Raw genomic sequence first — 17714 nt, 5'->3', positions numbered from 1 at the left:
ATGTTTGGTCTGAGTCTTTTTTCAAACTGCTGTCAATCCAGTTTAATTTTATACACCTCTCTTTTTGTTATGACAGAGTAAACTCATGCATGAAAAGACATAATTAGGCACATTCTACTTTATCAGAAAGCATGGGCCTTGACACTGTTAAAAAATTGGGACTGTCCAGACTAGAGAAGAAACAAGTAGTGGAGGTAAGGATGTCTTTAAACACATCCTTCCTCCTGGAAAGAGGAAAGGACTTATCTATTTTCCATGCTTCCTATTACAGTACCTCAAGAAGCAATAGGTGCAAATTCCATTTAGAGAGACTTAAATGAGACTGCAGAGAAGGTTTGCCAATGGTAGGGCTAAAGAAATACTGGAATATATTTCCTGAGAGAATATGGAGCTATCTCTCAAGGCATAGAAGTAGAAAGGACAGACCTATTATAGCAATGCCACAGAGGCTAAATACTTTTTAAAAAGGAGGAATGGACAGAGTAAGAGAGAAGGAAGATAATTACAGAGTGGTTTAATCTGTCTGTCAATCACTACCCCAGCTCTAAAATTGGAGTAAGAATAGTATAACACTTCCCCTTTTTATGTTTCTTTTTTCTTCTTTTTATATTTCTTTCTTTATTTCTTCTTTCTTCTGTCACTTTTGAGGATATTTTTAAAAAATAAGCTGGTCATTATTTGTGGCATTTTTGGCTTTATTATGTGTATTTTATCAGATAATATTAATAGGAAAGGTTCCTATTAATAATTGTTTCCTAATAATAATGGGAAAAGGTTCCTATTAGGGTACAAATTCTCCAAAGCTTTTCTGCCACTAGCTGTCTGTTCTTCACTTGTTCGAGTTCTCAGGGTATACAAGACCAGTTCTAAGCAAATTTTTGCTTATTTCATGACAGAAAAGATTCTTCCCTGCTTTTTTTGAGCTCTGATCAAAAATAGTGTGTTTGATTTTTTTATACTGCTCATTTGTGAATGATGAATAAAAGCTAATTTCAAAAAAAATAATAAGCTCCAAAATGTGCAAAACTGGACATGAGCAAAACTTGTCAGTCAAGTTCATTTTTGTCATCTCAGACACAGCAATTTGTCTACTGATTCCTTACAGAATTTCAGCAAGATACTGTATTTTGTTGTAAAAAATTTTCTTTATGTTAAAGAAATAGCACTTTTTTAGGGGAAAAAAAGCCCTCCACCTAGACTAACTATTCACATTATGCAGATTTGTTAGTGCATGGAAGAGGTTTTACTGAACATTACAAGGAAAGAATGACCAGTGTATTGCGTTTTGATACAGTGGGAAATTATCCTCCATAAATTCTTCACTAGAATTTTAATTCATTTGCATAAATTTCTTTAATGAAAGTAGCATAGTATCAATTGACTGCTATTTTAGCACTGGATGTAGATCTCTTACATGAGGTGTACAATCAATTTATGCCAGTACACATGATATTAGATTTACATTGAGCTGCTCTAGTAATAATAGTTTATTACATTTTTTTATTACTCTAGCCATTAGAACAAGTGGGAGTGTTGTGAGGATTATTTCATGTGTAGCATTCTGGAAATGCAGAAGCCATGTATCATCACCAGATTGCTGGTAAATTATTAATACCATCTCCTCTACCTAGCATCTCCAAATACAGTGCAGCTTTTCCAGATTTCAAAAAGCATCATTACCTTCATTCTCTGTATTCTCAAGAACAATTAACTTCTCACGTTCCTTTAACACACCTGAGTGAACTATTTATTGTGCAAATAAAGCAGAGTGGCTACTAGAAGAATACTGGAAACAGGATATGTTGCCTTTGCCTTGAATTTCCTGGGCTGATCTTCCTGGACAGAATAAGCAGAAGTAGGAATCCCACCCAGTGCTTTTTGTGAAGCCACAGAGCTTCTGCACAGATGTTATAAGTGATGAAAGCAGAGTGTGCAGCTCATGATATCGTGCAGTTCCTGAGAGGCTGGGCAGGTAGGTAGAATCATGTAGAGTCAGTTCTTTAACTGTAATAGTAAATCTCCCTCCCATCTCAGTTCCACAGGGCAAACATGTAGATATATGTGTTCACGCACCCTTCTGTTTTGCATAACAGAGCTATGCTGATTTTAGAGTCTTGCACAGCAAGGTTTAAAACAGGTAGCAGAACTAAAGGTTTAGACAGAAATGGATATGTGAGCAAGCCCATTGATTGTGAAAGGTCTCATGAAATTTCACTGATCTAAGGTTTATGAAGAAAAGATACAGGATTGATAAATGTGGGTACTAGGGAAAAGTGCAGTTGTCCTGATCATCTGAGTAAATATTCCTTAGTAAGCTAAGTGTACATCAGAAGGAAATTGGTGTTGTATTAGTGAAATATGGTACTGGTACTGAAGTACCATTTAATTAATTTTGTATCATCTCCCTGAAAAGCAAAGCAGGGAGAGGGTATCTGAGATATGGTGATAAAGATCACGTAAAGGCCTCATCATCTAGAAATCTCTTGTTTAATATTTCCATTTTGTGCACAGCTAAATGCAGTTCAGGACTTTATCATCGTTAAGCAATAATTCTGGGCTACATTTTAGGAGAATTCTATAGATTCCGGGTTTACCCTGATTTCTTGAGGCAAATATATTTATTTGGTGCATCTGTGTCTTCCTATATTTTGGATGTCTTTGTAAATATCTTTTGAATTTTGTGGTCAGAGAAAATTCCTACATTGCCTAATACTACATGCATCATGTTCTATGAAAGAAAGTGGTCAGACGCAGATGAGCTCCTAACAGCCTCCTCAGGATGAGCCCACCCCATAAATAGACACCAGTGAGTCCATATGAAGGGTAATGTATGAAAATAACAATTATAGGAGAAGATTCAATAGGTGATTGTAGTTTCTCAGGCATCAGGGAAGCCAGTCATAAGACAAAAGTAAAATAGGCTTCATTAGTTTTGCTAATCAGAGAACAATGTGTTTTTTAATTACCAGAGATATCTGCAATGTTCAAATTCGCAATGCAGACACAAGTATTTCTGTGGTACTGGGTGATGTCTGTGAGCCAGAGCAAAAACTGTGCATGCCATTTGTAGTGACTGATTTGCCTTGACAGTAATAATACCATTTAAAGCACTTTATACTTCCAAAGCCCATTACCACCACTAATTAATTCCTAGAACACCCCTGAGGGGTGCCAGTTTGGAGATAAGTTATACTATTACTGTTTTAATGCTGGAAAGACTCAGATCACAGTGATAGTGCTTGGAACAGAATTCATGTAAAAACTCTTAATCAAGTGTTAAACAGAAGATCAAAATTTGCTGCTACACTTCAAAGCTATATTTAAAGACAATCAAAGATTTGTAACATTTTGTAGTATTACTGAAGGGGTATTTTAAAAACTGTATGGTCAGATGCATGAGTATGTAGTAGTTTCTTTTCCATTTCTGTGAAAAAATGCAGGATGGAGCTGTGAGTAAAATTTTATTCACTGGGACATCTGCAGATTGCAGGTGAAGCCCTCATACACCCAGCAGCTCCTCAAATCCATTCAGCTTATGAGGGGTCAGTAAGCCACTTAAATTTGCAAGGAATCTTTTAGTACATAACAGTCTGTGCCTACTTCTCCTTACCATGGGGAACTTGAAAAAAGTAATATATCTTTTAAAGAAAGCAGTTACATATTTTCCCAGGTTTTTCTGATTGCCTGTCTTTCTTTGCTGTTTTTTTTTTAAAAACTTCCTGCCATGGACTGGAAATTCTTTATGATTTTCTCACTTTTTGTATTATAACATTCTAGGCTACTACTTTTTTTTGTCTAGTTTATGTACTATATAGCATCCCTAAATCAATAAACCTGACCTAACTCCTTCTTTGTTAAATACCATTAAGAAGTACTCGTTGTAAATTAATTAATTAATTTTAATTAGTTCATTACAACCCTAAATACAAACCATATTTATATATAATTCTGTCGAGTTAATATCTTTACTTTTTCTTATATGTAGGAATTGCATCTTTGTCCCTGGAAATCTTTCTTTTTATTATACTGAACGTTGCAGTTGTTTGTTTTCTGTCACTTTGTGCAGTTTAGCAAGTGTATGGAAGTGGGGGACAATAAATTAGACTGCAGAAAAAACATAGGTAGCTTATGTACCACTCACAGTTTTGTATTTTATTATTCTTTTACAGTGAATGCCATAACTCTACAGACAGAATAAAAGTGAGAGTATGGGATGAAGATGATGACATCAAATCTAGAGTAAAACAACATTTCAAAAAGGAATCAGATGACTTCCTTGGGCAAACAATCATTGAAGTAAGAACACTGAGTGGAGAAATGGATGTATGGTATAATTTAGGTATGATTCTTACTGATTTTTTTAAAACAAAATTAGGTAGACTGTTAGCATCTGTAGATTCAGTACCAGTATACAGCTTTAAAAACCTTAAATATTGCCAGTTGATTTGAAAATGAAAGATACTTTCTCCATTTTGATTCAGCTATAATAATTACAGAGAGCAGACTAATCACAACAACATAAAAAAAAAATTAATGCAAAATGAAAACAGGTATCAGAGCCCAATATTTCAGACCAGTCCATTCACAGTAGCATTCTGTGGGAAATAAATCTACAAATATACATAGAAAATTTGAGGAAATATTTTGCTGTCCACATTCCTTTACTGATAATTATAGTATATGTTTTGTGGGGTTTGGGTTTTTTTTCTTTACCATTCTGGGCCTATTAATTTTATTCTGTTTTCACTCTGTTTACACCTGTGTTTCTTCATGAAACTTGCTTGTTGTCAAATGTATTTATATGCAGAGTCATAAAGTGAAGTCAGCTTGCTGAAGCTTGGAATGCTCCCTGTTGTTCTTAAATACTGCACTTTCTTGTCTGGGCAGGTCTTAAGAAGAAAAAAGTATTTTAGAATATATTTCCTTTACCTAAAGCTAAGCATATACATATTATTCAATTCTAAAAATCTCTTTGGGTGCACTAAATATTCTGGAGTAGTATTTTTAAGTTAATCTCCTATATTTGACAATTAAAATGTGATAGAAACATTTATGGATGTCACCTGAATTATGAATTAATGATGATGATGTTGGATGACATAAAATTGTAGTGCATTTGTTTCCTGATCTACAGTCCTAGTTTCCTTGGAGTGTTTCATTTCCTTGTGACTTATATAGATGTCAGGGAACTAGTTGTTTTCTTATTGAGAAATACTTGGTTTATTTCCTGTTTATGATGAGGATTTTTTAAAGGTAAGATAATTGGGTTATTATTAATTCTAATTTATATTCCTTTAAGAAATCAAAATACTTAAATGGATAGAAAAATGATAGAAATCATTATGAAATCGATTTTTGAAAAAATCTCACTGAACATATTTGATTTGAAACTGTTTAAATGTATTGAAAATCTGTGTCCTCTGTTAAAGGAAGAATCTAGAATGACCTTTCAACCAGTATCTAAAAAGTGGTAATGGTAAATGGCTCATGAGAATTTTAATATACAAAAAAATTGACAAATTTTAAGCTGCTACATACACAATTGACACAGCTGTGGTGTCACATCATACAGAGGAAAGAGGAGTGAAATCCTGAAACAAATCGATTGGATTTATAGAATAGCAATTCTTATTAATTGTTATGTTCATCACCACTTGCACCAGAGTCCTTTTGAAAGAATCATAAAAATTTTAATCCCTATTGGCTCGGTTATGCCTCTGGAGAAGACAGGAAAAGTGAAAATTGGAGTCAAGATCATTGTTCTTGACAAGGAGTTACAGCAGCTGAACAGACTTGTGCAGACAGCATAAAGTTCTTTAGTTCAGGTTATAGCTAAGGTCTTCATAACTAAATGAAAATATCAATAATATAAATAAAAATAAATTAGTATATATACCATATAGAAAATTGAAATCAATTGAAAATGGAAAACTGTAAAGCATGGTTTGAATTTGGCAGCTAAAATAAGAAAGGTTCTTTATTTCATAATCTGATATTTGCTTCGTCGCCCAAACTGTATGTGATGTACTAAAAAATTTCTCTAATTCTCAACAGCTGGACTGTCTGCCTTTCAAAAACATTCTTATTAATCTAGACTGAAAGCTTTTCACATGATGTCTGTATTCTTGATAGTTGCCAATATTATTATTTCTCTGCTCTTCAGAAAAGCGAACAGATAAATCGGCCGTCTCTGGTGCCATTAGATTGAAAATCAATGTTGAAATAAAAGGAGAGGAGAAAGTTGCTCCCTACCACTTGCAGTACACCTGTCTACATGAGGTATGTTGGAGAAGTTAAACAAAGCTGTACATAAATTAATATTGAGTAGTTTCATAGATAAAGGAAAAAGGGTACAGAACATGAGAATACTGAAACAAATTGGTGCTGCTACACCTCAGCAGAACATTATTTTAGCTTCCCTCCTTTTTATTACTGATGGCATCTCAAGTAGTGAGTCAAAGGTAGAACAATAAAACACCAACAGATCATTCCTGCCAGGAGGAGTTAGAACCAACAAGAGGTGGAGCCAGGTAAGTCCTCCTGCCATATTTTGTATTAGCATTTTGATGCTCCATACAAACTTGTTAACAACAAGATACAACCTTTTCTGTATATTACAGGAATATAGCTGTTAATTGTGAAAACTTCTTTATTATTTCATATTTTGAATTAATTTGCCTTAATTAATATTTTGGAGAGAGCAAGAAAAAGCAGGAAAATCACTGACAATATAATGTAAAATTTGCTCCTCGTCTTAGATTGCTTTTGTCAACATTGAAGAAAAAATACTGCCAATATGAGTGTGTTTGTACTTGATTGCTCTTCCCTCAAACACTGACATACATGGAAGTTTTGTTCTAGAAATACATGTACTTTCTGAAAACTGATAGATACATGGCTGAATGTTCAGCTCTTGTATATATCTACAAAATCCCATTGTTCATCATTCCTTGGAGAATTGAATGTTCAGATCATTTGCACTCAGAGGTTTTGACATGAGAATGCAAATATTTTGACCTGTGAAGTAAATGGGAAATTACATTAAGGTAATCCACAAGATAGTTATGGACTAATTAGAAAAACTGAAATTATTTTAAAGGTTTTGGGGGGGTTTTGGTCACTGAAAGCAGGAAATCAAAGCTGCTGCTTAGTTTGCAGATACATACAAAGGTAGGTGATCTGAGAAGCACTCTATGACATTAACATCAGATTAAATACTAGCTTTGGTCTACAGGTTGCTGAACATAAATTTTATTTCATGGCTTCAGCTCCTTGAGAGGCTTTTGCAACATTTCTGGTAGGCTTCCTGTAACTTGCAGTTCTTAAATAATGAATTTGAAATTTTTTGGTCACAGGCCCAATTAAAGTTGAAGCATTATGTAGTAAGCATTATGACACCATTATTTCAATTATTAGCAAGGGCAGATGACAGAGAATTGAAAGTTTCTGTACAATTTTATGTTGCAGTCTCTCTGTGCCAGTTAACTGATGTGACCTTATATCAAGGAGATAGGTCAATGTGCTGAATCACAAGCCTGCACTAACTAGAATTCCATTACAAAACATGTGTTTGGAGTCTTAGTGCCATTCTTCATTGAAACAAACAAACAAACCCCAACTAATTAACATTCAACATATTGATGACTGTTATGTAGGATATACTTTCAGAATGCCACTTAAAATCTGACAATTCCGGTTTGAAATGTCTCTTAAATTTAGAATCTGTTCCATTACTTGACGGAAGTTAAATCTAATGGTGTCGTAAAAATCCCTGAAGTGAGAGGTGATGAAGCCTGGAAGGTTTACTTTGATGATGCTGCTCAAGAAATTGTAGATGAATTCGCAATGCGCTATGGAATTGAATATATTTATCAAGCTATGACGTAAGTTTTATTATTTCTGGTTTTCTGTTCTTCTCTCAAGAATGAGGGAAATGATGAGTTCTGAGCCTCCATGCTTTCATTCTCCATTTCATTTGTCCATCTAATTCTTACTGAAGTGCTTCTTATTTCCATTTATTTGGCTCTTACGGTACCACTGCTAATGCATTTTTTCATCTTTATGATACTGGTATGAGGCAAGAATCAGAAAGACTTTCACTGTTTCAAAAGGGGAAGTTCCAGAACAGGGTTTCACAAGAAATAATCACAGAACAACAGCAATAGCTACGGTAAACTTGCATAGTGTGTGTAAATAATTAATGCAAACCACGTTTAACTGCATAAGAACCTGTGACTACGTTGTCCATACCAAGGCAGCTGTCTGATCACTTCAGAACACAGCACCACTGAGCTTAGAGGTCTGGGGGTGCAAAATCTCTACCATGTATTGTTAATTTGTCCAGTGAAAAGGACCATATGGTGCTTGTACTGCTGCCACAGGAAATCAGAGGACTCCAAATGGGTTCTCTAAGGAAGAAATATGGATACTTTTTTTTCTGTAGAAACTCTATGGGATTTTTTATCAGAACATGTATCTCACTTCCTCTATCTTTTTACAGTACATCCTAAAAAAGTTATAATAAGTATGAGGGCACATAAACAGGTGAAGTTTTCTTTATTGCAGGGTATAATGACACCATCTGCTATTACAATGAACACGCCTTCACTTTATATAGCTCTTTGTGAATTATTGTACTTTGTATCTAACAGATAAATAGAGGATATATTTGCAATGTATATATTATTAATGCTTGTTCTCTGAGGACTTTAAACAACATTGCACAGAAGAATTAATTAAGCTTGACAATTTCCCTGTGGTAGTGTATATCTGTAATACATATGGCAGAACTCATGCACTGAGTTTCATTAATATTTGGATATTCATGTTTTGCTTCTCTTTAAGCATGTATATCTTTACAGCTTGATTAAGTTATGTTACCTACTAACTAGCATAGTGTTATAGTCCCATAATTTTATTTAAATAGCTATGCCTTTTTTACCAAAGTATTAATCTCCAAAATGACAGGGTTGTTTCTGCTGTATGTATCAAATGAATTCAGGGTTTTATAAGATGAATTCTCAAGAGCTGTTAATGCCAAGGAAAGGCTTTTATTGCTGTTTTGTTTAGGAAATAAAGCAGGACTGACTTAGCATCAGTGTTTCTTCTTGACTATAGCCCCAGTACCTGGTTATCTCAATACAACCACAACTGAAAAATTTATTTTGAAGTTTATTTTCTTTTACCTTTTGATGAATGCTATCACTCTGAAATTTTCCAGGGAAAGTTTGAAAGTTATTTTAGGAATTTAAATGTAGCAAAAATCAACATTGCAAAAATAGCAATATATTTAATGTATTTAAAGAGCTTTTTCATGTAATGATTTTAGAAATAGGTTGCATTTTCACATAAAGAAGATGCTTTATTTTTATATCAGTAAATAACATAACACAGATTTAAAAGAAAGTAAATTTGCTCTGAACATCTAAAATGGAGCTGAGGAAGCACTACAACACATTTTTCAGTAATCTTAACTCAAATTCTAACAAAACCATTTTAAGTTAAATGATGTACTTCAGCTTATACTTTTTTTGTTCTTGCTTTCTTCTGTACCTTTTCCATCAAACAGCCTTGCTACTGCTGACTGCAAACCAGGCATTTGATGGCAAGTGTAATCAGAAAGTGAATTTGGTATCAGTAGTCACAGGTAATTTACACAGGAAATAAAATCTCAGATTTAATTTACCCCCATAGCCACATTCTGTTTAAGACCACATTAAGGTAGGTGTAAAATCAATAATTAATGTAATCTCAAATAGTACTTGGAGAAGAATATATATTCATATCCACTGGTCTGCTGATTCATCTGCAGAGCTCTCCTGGTAAGAGCATCCAGACTCTGGGGAGAATAGTAGGGAAGATACTAGATCTGCCATGGGGAACTTTCTTTTTGGCTGTTATTTGGTGGTTTTATTTGTGTTTATGAGATCACCTTTTCTGCTGGAACAACTTCAGTGATGGGGAGGAAATTTACAGCTTCATGATTTGGAAAATATAATTGTCAAATTCCATTTGGTAATGATGTGCTCCTACTAAAAGAGAGGCAATTTTCTACCATATAACAGAGAGGTAATTTGGATGTAATCACTTGGCTCAAAGGGATATTGTGTAAGCATTTTATGCTTGCGAATCCAGTTGCAGAATATTTCTATTGCATGTCTCATGATAACATTGTAAATTAAAATGTTTGCATTTGTAAATGTAAAACTGACTGTGCTTTCACAGCTGATGATCCAGACCCCAGAGAGCACCCCCATGCTTCTTATATCATGTATCAGACACAAGTGACTTTAGGGTGTTGCTAATGAGGTGCTCTTTTTGTCTGAATGTAATTTTTATAATTCATAATTGTTTGGAGTCTATTACCTAGTATATAAAGTGTCAGAGGTAATGATAAGCAGTATTGACCCTTTTACATATGGGTAGGCAACATATGCTGGGCTAGTAGCATATGTCTCTCTGCATTTCTCAACACAACATAAATCTCATTAAGCCTCCCTAAAGTACCACTTCCTACAGCAATTTAGCATCCTGTTCTGCTATGGCAGTAAACAACCCACTTGTCTATCATTTCAGGTTCATGCTGGTAGCTTTGTCATCTATTGTCCTCCTAGTAAGCCCTGATTGTTTGTTTCTGCTTCACAATGTTTATTGATATTTATTCCTTTAAAGCACAGAAATAATATTTCAGAAGGATAGACTTGATGTTCTAGATACACTGAGTATACTCATCAAGCACAATTGTGGCAGCTCAGCAAATACAAATAGTAGTCTAGATTTTCTTGTTCCAGTGCCTGACTGCTTCATGGAAAATCTGTCCAATATGTGAACAACTAAAAGTTCTGAAAACACTGAATCATCTAATGGGTTGGGTTGGAAGGGACCTTAAAGATCATCTTCATCCCTTTATCTCCCACCTGATACTGCCTAAATATAAATCTTGAAATTAAGAATGTTTTGTAGTGATCTTATTCACTCTCTTCATGTGTTAAATCTTTCATACATCTTATAAGCTCTTTGTTATAAGCAGCCATTTGAGCCAGTAAACAGTGCAGCTGTTTTGCAGCTCTGGGTTTCTGGTGCAGTACAGCAAGTTATTTAGGGTTTTAATTTGTATATGTTCGATTTTCATTTTAATTTAAGAATTTGAATCTGAATAAATTTGGAAGTCTTAAAACTTTGCTGATTCTGATCTATAAGAGCTAGCTAAATAATAAAATATACGACTTACTCTAATTTGCATGTCTTTATATTGTTCAGTATTCTAAGAAAAACAGAGAATACATGAAATATTTCTGATTTTTTTAAACAATAGTGTCAGTTACTTGGACATAACTTTCCACTTTGAAAACTGTATATTGACAACAGGTTTTCCTTTTTTAATCACCTAACATTATCTTCTTGCTGAATCATCAGTGTTAAAATTTCACCTAATAAATTCTAGTTGCCTATGAAGCAGACTGCTTAAAAACCAGAGCTGAGTTAATACACCCAGACCTGGGTGGGAGTCACTGTTGGGGCTTTCATGCATTTGCCTGCCTGAGGTGCTGCGACCAGTAATGGTCTTTGGTTTCTTTGAGAAAAATGAAATAGTCTGGGAATTAAAAGGATTCGAAACCAAATAGAAAACCACTTTCCCTGTAGTTTTGTCTGTGATCAGCACTCAGCCCAGACTTGTGCTTTCAAGATTCTGTTGAATACAAAGTGGAACTCCATCCAAAAAAATGCTTCCAGCTGAAGCTCTAAAGGTTGGAATGACTAAATGCTGGCATCCTAATGGAGATGATATTCTGCCTGGAGACTCACAATCTGCAGTGCAACCTTGGGTGGCAGCTTCTTCCTCTCCTCTTTCCCTTCCTGTAGAATTTCATGTTATGTGAGCATCAGCCCTTCTATTTGTACTCATGCCTATGCAGCTCTGCATGCTGCAGAAGGAAACTGTGCAATGTCAGATCTTCTCACAAATATCTTAAAACAGCTCTGTCTGCTCCTAATGTGGGTGTATGAAGTTCACCCAAACTTTTCTCCTTCCTCTCCTACTACCAGCAGGTACTTCACTCTGTAAGGGATTCCCAAGCTGTGAGCATGCAGCACAGAGATCTCCATGCCTTCAGTCCAAGCACTGTGCCACAGGACTGGCACTGCTGGAGTTTTTTTCTGGGATCAAAGCAGTCCAGATCAGGGAGCAGGACAGTAGTTACAGGCTTGTAAGACAAAGTAAATTTCTTCAAACTCTGGAGGAAACAGGGGGTAAAACCCTTTTGTCTCCTGAAACCCCAAATGGGCTCTGAGATAGACTTGTAGTAAACATTGTTTCTGAATATGAAGCTGGTTCAAGAGCTTACCTAAACTTTAGTGGCCTGAATTCAGTGGATTGATTTAACTTATGGCCTAAATTGAATGAAGGTGAATCCAGTAGTTGTTTGATGCTTTACTTTTCATTAATATTATAGCCTAAAATACAAGCCCCAGTAAAATGCTGGTTTGAGTCTTTCTGTTGGCATTAGTCAAATCCTTTTCCACTAGAGTACAGATCTGTACAGTTTGTGTTTCATTTTGTCTGTGTTTAAGAAAGAATGCGTTACCTGATAGAAATCAAGATGGTTAAATTGTGTTTTTGTATTTAATAAGAGTAAAAACCTTGTGTGAATCTCATGTCTTCAATTTGAAAATACCAGTGTGCAATGCAACAACTGACAATTATTTCAACCCTGTCTGAATTTTCCTCACATATACCAGACAGCTGTCCATGAGGTAGCTTGAAAGTTATTTTACTGAAGCCAAAAAGAAATTCTGCTGAGAGAAACACCAGAATCTTTGCCATCTTTAATAACTGTCAGTTTGTTTGGATTATAGGCACTTCTCCTGTCTGTCTTCTAAATATATGTGCCCTGGTGTTCCTGCAGTTATGAGTACATTGTTGGCCAATATAAATGCTTTCTATGCTCATACAACAGCAGCAACAAATGTATCTGCCTCAGATCGGTTTGCAGCTACTAACTTTGGGGTAAGCAGACTTCCTTTTTTAATACAGTATCAGTTCTCAGTCTTTTTCTTTTTTTTTTTCCAATACATGACAGCATATTAACTTCTAAATCGAAACCTTTTTTAAAAGTTGTTAATTTCAGAAAGTAAGAGTTACTGTTAGCTTTGGAAAATTTAACCCTGAGTGTTCACAATCAATCACCATAAAATCTAAAGATACTCTTTATTTCCATATATCGCTATATGTAAGGTATATAGAGTAGAAAGCACTGGCATACATGAATTGTACTAAAATCTTCAACAATCAGATTTTGTTTTTATTGCAATGGAACTTGTGAAATACTAATTGTGCTAGATTTATTCTCAATTACTAATATATTCTTGGGCTGTGTCATCAGTGAACTCATATTAACCTTATAGATCTAGTCATAAATAGTAGTATTCTTCTCATAAGAGCCTATAGAGATAGGGTCTTATTTTTGCTGAAATAACTATGTGTTGCCTAAGTTATAGATCTGGATTAGTTATCTGAAATTTTAGGAAGAATACCAGGATCTCAGGATGTGGTAGCTGGCTTTCCTTCTGTGGATATGTATCTGACAGTGCAGACTTCGTGGTCTTTGAACATGACAAAAAATAAAGATACATTCATTGTGTATTTCAAGTTGTTCACCTCCCCTCACTGGGAAGATGAAAGCAGAAAGGAAGAGCTCAAAAGTTGTTGCTTTTGTATCTCTACTATTACTCATGATATAGAGAAACACAATTTGATGCTGAAAAATGCAGTCATTCTTTCCCTTTTTTTTTTTTTTTTTTTTTTTTTTTTTTTTTTATAGTTGTTACTTCTATAACAAACACAAAGCTAGAAACACAGTTATCAGGCTATGCTCAGCAGAGTAATTCAATCCATGACTGCAAAAAGTGTAATGATTTAGTTGTGTAAAGAAAATTTGTTCTAGATGCTAAAACAAATTTTGATTTGTAGCAGTGCATTAGGTACAGAATTCCAGCATAATGTTTTCATACAGAGCTTCAAATAATTGAAACTAGATATTATTTTTCATTTCATGCACAAACACCTTTGAGATAGGGCTTCTATCTCTAAAGTTCCCTTTGCATAGTACTACCAAAGATTTATTTTTCTTATTATTGCTGAATCCTGAATGTTCTCAGGTTCTGATGCAGCTGCTTAGGTGTAGATAACCAGAAGTGAGTTCTAAATATTCTTGAGGAAGTACAAAATTAATATTTCATTCATAACATTTTCAAATATAAGGGATTTCATAAGTTGGTTTAGGAAAAAAAAAAAAAAACAAACCAAAGCAAAAGCAAAAAACAACCATGAAGTTATTGTTTTCAGTTCCACTAAGTAATATTTTTAGAGGAATATTTACTCTAAAAACCAATTTATTTTTCTTTTATATGTTTAGTCTGCTGGAAGTACTCATGCATGCATGTACCCAGGACTCAGTCTTTATTTTGGAGACAAGGTTCTTTAACTCTCCTGCAGGTTTGCTTTGATACAGGAATATAAACATTGCTTCATTACTATAGACTAAAAAACTACAGATGAAAAGCACTGTCACAATATTTATGAACTATTTCTTACCATGATATCAGAACATTGCTCTGTTTTTATTCAGGTTTTCTAAGTCAAGCCCTGGTTTATTATGGAAAGACTCTGTATCAATGTTAAAACAAAGGTACTCTTTCAGTGTTAAAGCTCTGAGACTTTTCAGTTTGATCTAGCTTTTGAAACTTAGAATGGTTTTGCTGGATCTTCTTTCTATTTTTTGTTTTTTCCTGTTTTTCTAATGGTCAGAACTACTTTTATCCTCGGAGTGGATAGAGATTAAGTCCTCTCTGATGTAAATGCCAGTTTACCTTTGACGCAAATTCCAATCCAATCCATAGCTCAACAGATGGGTGGTAAGACAGCAGAAAGCACCACTCGTAGACGTTTGCAGCTCTTTTTACAAACAGTTGACTTATAGGCAAAATATTAGATTACTTTTCTCTCTTGGGTCAAAAGGTATTTGTCAGTGGGTAGCTGCACAACATTCATCAAAAAGAACAGCTCAAATTCCAGTCCTCAGGCTACAGCTGGGAAGGATTTGGCTGGCTGAATGTTTCAGTGCAGATTTATAATGTGACAAAAAAGTTCCCTTTTGATTGATCCCTTAAGGGAACTGTGCCAAATTAGTGGCTTTTGGTATAAGTTAATGCTCCACTGATGAGAGACAGTACACAAAGATCTCTATTTTCATATTCGTGTCGACCGTATTTCAGGGATGGTGTGGATACAATCATGAATTCTGAGAGCTCTCAGATCTTGCTACTTCTGCAAGCCTGCTGCTTTCACAGAAACTGGCAAGGATTTCTGCACAGTTTTGTGCAGTGGGCTATGGAATATGTTCTAATGTGAAGATTAATAATTAAAAGCTCTCGTTAGTATTAATTGGGAACTGCACCACTCAGCTGGGTGTCTCAAAACAAAATGTTTTCACTAAACCTTCATCTATCAAGATAACAAGTTAATCTCCCCAATTGAAAGGGAATCCTGCAACTGCACAGTATCAGAGCTTATTCTCACAAAAGCCACTGTTTCTGAAGTATATTTTTCCATCACACTTCTACATTAAATACTTCTGTAAATGAGCATCATGAAAAGGAAATACACGTTGAGAAGTGCTTTCTTCAAGAGTGTAAACAATTACATTATAAAAGTGTAACAATTTTACGTGTTTTAATAAACCTTCCTAACATAGCTTAAAACTTTGCATTTTATGTTTTATTTTCCATCACAAGGCAGAATGGTTTCAAACAGAAAGAAGGTAGATTCAGACTGGATACTGGGAAGAAATTCTTCACTGTGAGGGTGATGAGGCACTGGCACAAGTTGCCCAGGGAATCTGTTGGTGCCCATCCCTGGAAGTATTGGATAGGGCTTGGAGCAGCCTAGCCTATTGGGAGGTGGAACGAGATGATCTTTAAGACCCCTTCCAACACAAAAAAATTCCATCGTTCAGTGATTCTGTAACTTTGTGCTGAATTGATGCTGTTTGCTGACCTTTTGGTCAGCAACATCAGTCAGTGCTTTTCAATTTCTAGATATATTGAGGCATTTGACATGTATCAGTCATTAAGAAAGGAAAACGCTGCATAGGGAAGTGTGTCCCCCCACTAATGTACTGCAGATCTGCACAGTATGGAATACAGACCAGGTAAATAACAATACAGGATAGAAAAGGAAAAGAAAGTGGTAAAAGACACATTTTCTTGGCCTTGAAACAGAGATACCTCAGACCTGCACCTCTATATGAAAGTATGGAAAACAACCTCTTTTTTTCCAATAAGTTAAGAATGGAAAGCAGCTTTCTAAAAAGATATCAGTTGCAGGAACCTGAAAATTCTAATGAATCATATTCTTGTGTTCTTTTGACAGAGGGAAAAGTTCATAAGGCTGCTGGATCAATTGCACAATTCTCTGAGGATTGATTTATCTAAATACAGGGTATGTGCAAGTTATTCTATCTAGAAAAAAACACAAATGTTTTTTCATTTAAGTATCCCTGTGTGCTTTATCTGCTTAAAGACGTTTTAGAAAATAATCCCTTGCTCACTACTCCATAGTGGAACGGTGGAGAAAACAGGAGGGGTAAAAGTGAGAAAACTCGTGGGCTGAGATAGAGAGATTTTAATAGGCAAACCAAAAACTGCACATGCAAGTAAAGCAAAAAAAAGAATTCAGTCACTGTTTCCCATCAGCAGGCAGGTGTTCAGCCATCTTCAGGACAGCAGAGCTCAATCGTGCCTGAAGGCAGATATGTTAATCCCAAAATCTTTTAATTTAGTAATGTTATCCAGATAATATTGGAGCATGAGGATATTTGGCTGATGTCTCCTTAGTATGAAGCCATTTAAATAACGCTACTTCACATCAGTCTTCCTGTTAACCTAGAGATTACAGTATAAATTTCATATGTGATTTCTTCATTAAGCTTGCTACTTCATTTATGCCTATAAGTGATTAACATATTGTGGAGAATGGATAAATTATTTCCACTAGCGACATTTTACAGTATTTTTGTAGGGATTTTTGCTCTGTTAATGTTTTGAAAATATCCCAAGATTTCAAATCATTCATATTAGAAATACAAGAGAATTATCAGCAGTGTTCCTACTCATGTCAAAGGGATACCCATCACTGACTTTCTTATATCCAGATTTCAGATAATGTGTGAACATTTGTAATCCTTCCAAGAAACATCAATTGTTGCAAGTTGTTTTTTGGTGGGTTTTTTTCTGAGCTGTTCAAAGATCTTACCTGTAACTAATTTCATATGATTTCTCTCTTCTTGATTCACCAGGATAATTTTCCTGCCAGCAATCCTGAAAGACTCCAAGATCTTAAATCAACTGTGGATCTGCTTACCAGCATTACTTTTTTCCGAATGAAGGTATTGTCCTTTATTTGCACAATGACTCAAAAAAACCCAAACAAACAAAAAAAAAACTGTTGCCTTTTATTTTCCAGGAAAAACAAGCTCTGTTTAATAATCTTAATAAATTCATTTCCTTCAGTTTTAAATTACATCTCCCTGCTTATTGGAAATGTATGAAGTAAAGTCATCTTATTCATGCTTTTTATCAAAAATGTGGTGAAAGCCATTATCTTTGAAAAATAAATAACTATATTTTCCTTTTTTAACTACTATTTTTACATCTCC

The 17714-nt window shown here is 34.8% G+C and overlaps 1 protein-coding gene across 2 annotated transcripts in view; it reads left to right on the top strand.

Moving 5' to 3' along the window:
• The window catches only part of UNC13C (unc-13 homolog C), a 107814-nt gene that overhangs the window by 39609 nt on the left and 50491 nt on the right, over positions 1–17714 (top strand). For both annotated transcript variants that reach the window (XM_030456876.1, XM_008492046.2), the window contains 6 exons: positions 4170–4339; positions 6164–6279; positions 7720–7883; positions 12856–13006; positions 16430–16498; positions 17355–17444. In XM_030456876.1, the coding sequence (XP_030312736.1) occupies positions 4170–4339; positions 6164–6279; positions 7720–7883; positions 12856–13006; positions 16430–16498; positions 17355–17444 (760 nt within the window). The remainder of the gene's footprint in view (positions 1–4169; positions 4340–6163; positions 6280–7719; positions 7884–12855; positions 13007–16429; positions 16499–17354; positions 17445–17714) is intronic.

This window comes from Calypte anna, chromosome 10, assembly GCF_003957555.1.
Source record: "Calypte anna isolate BGI_N300 chromosome 10, bCalAnn1_v1.p, whole genome shotgun sequence".
Classification (NCBI taxonomy): Eukaryota; Metazoa; Chordata; class Aves; order Apodiformes; family Trochilidae; genus Calypte; species Calypte anna.
Note: the sequence above shows the minus strand (reverse complement) of the source record. Positions and strands in the feature narration are given on the sequence as shown.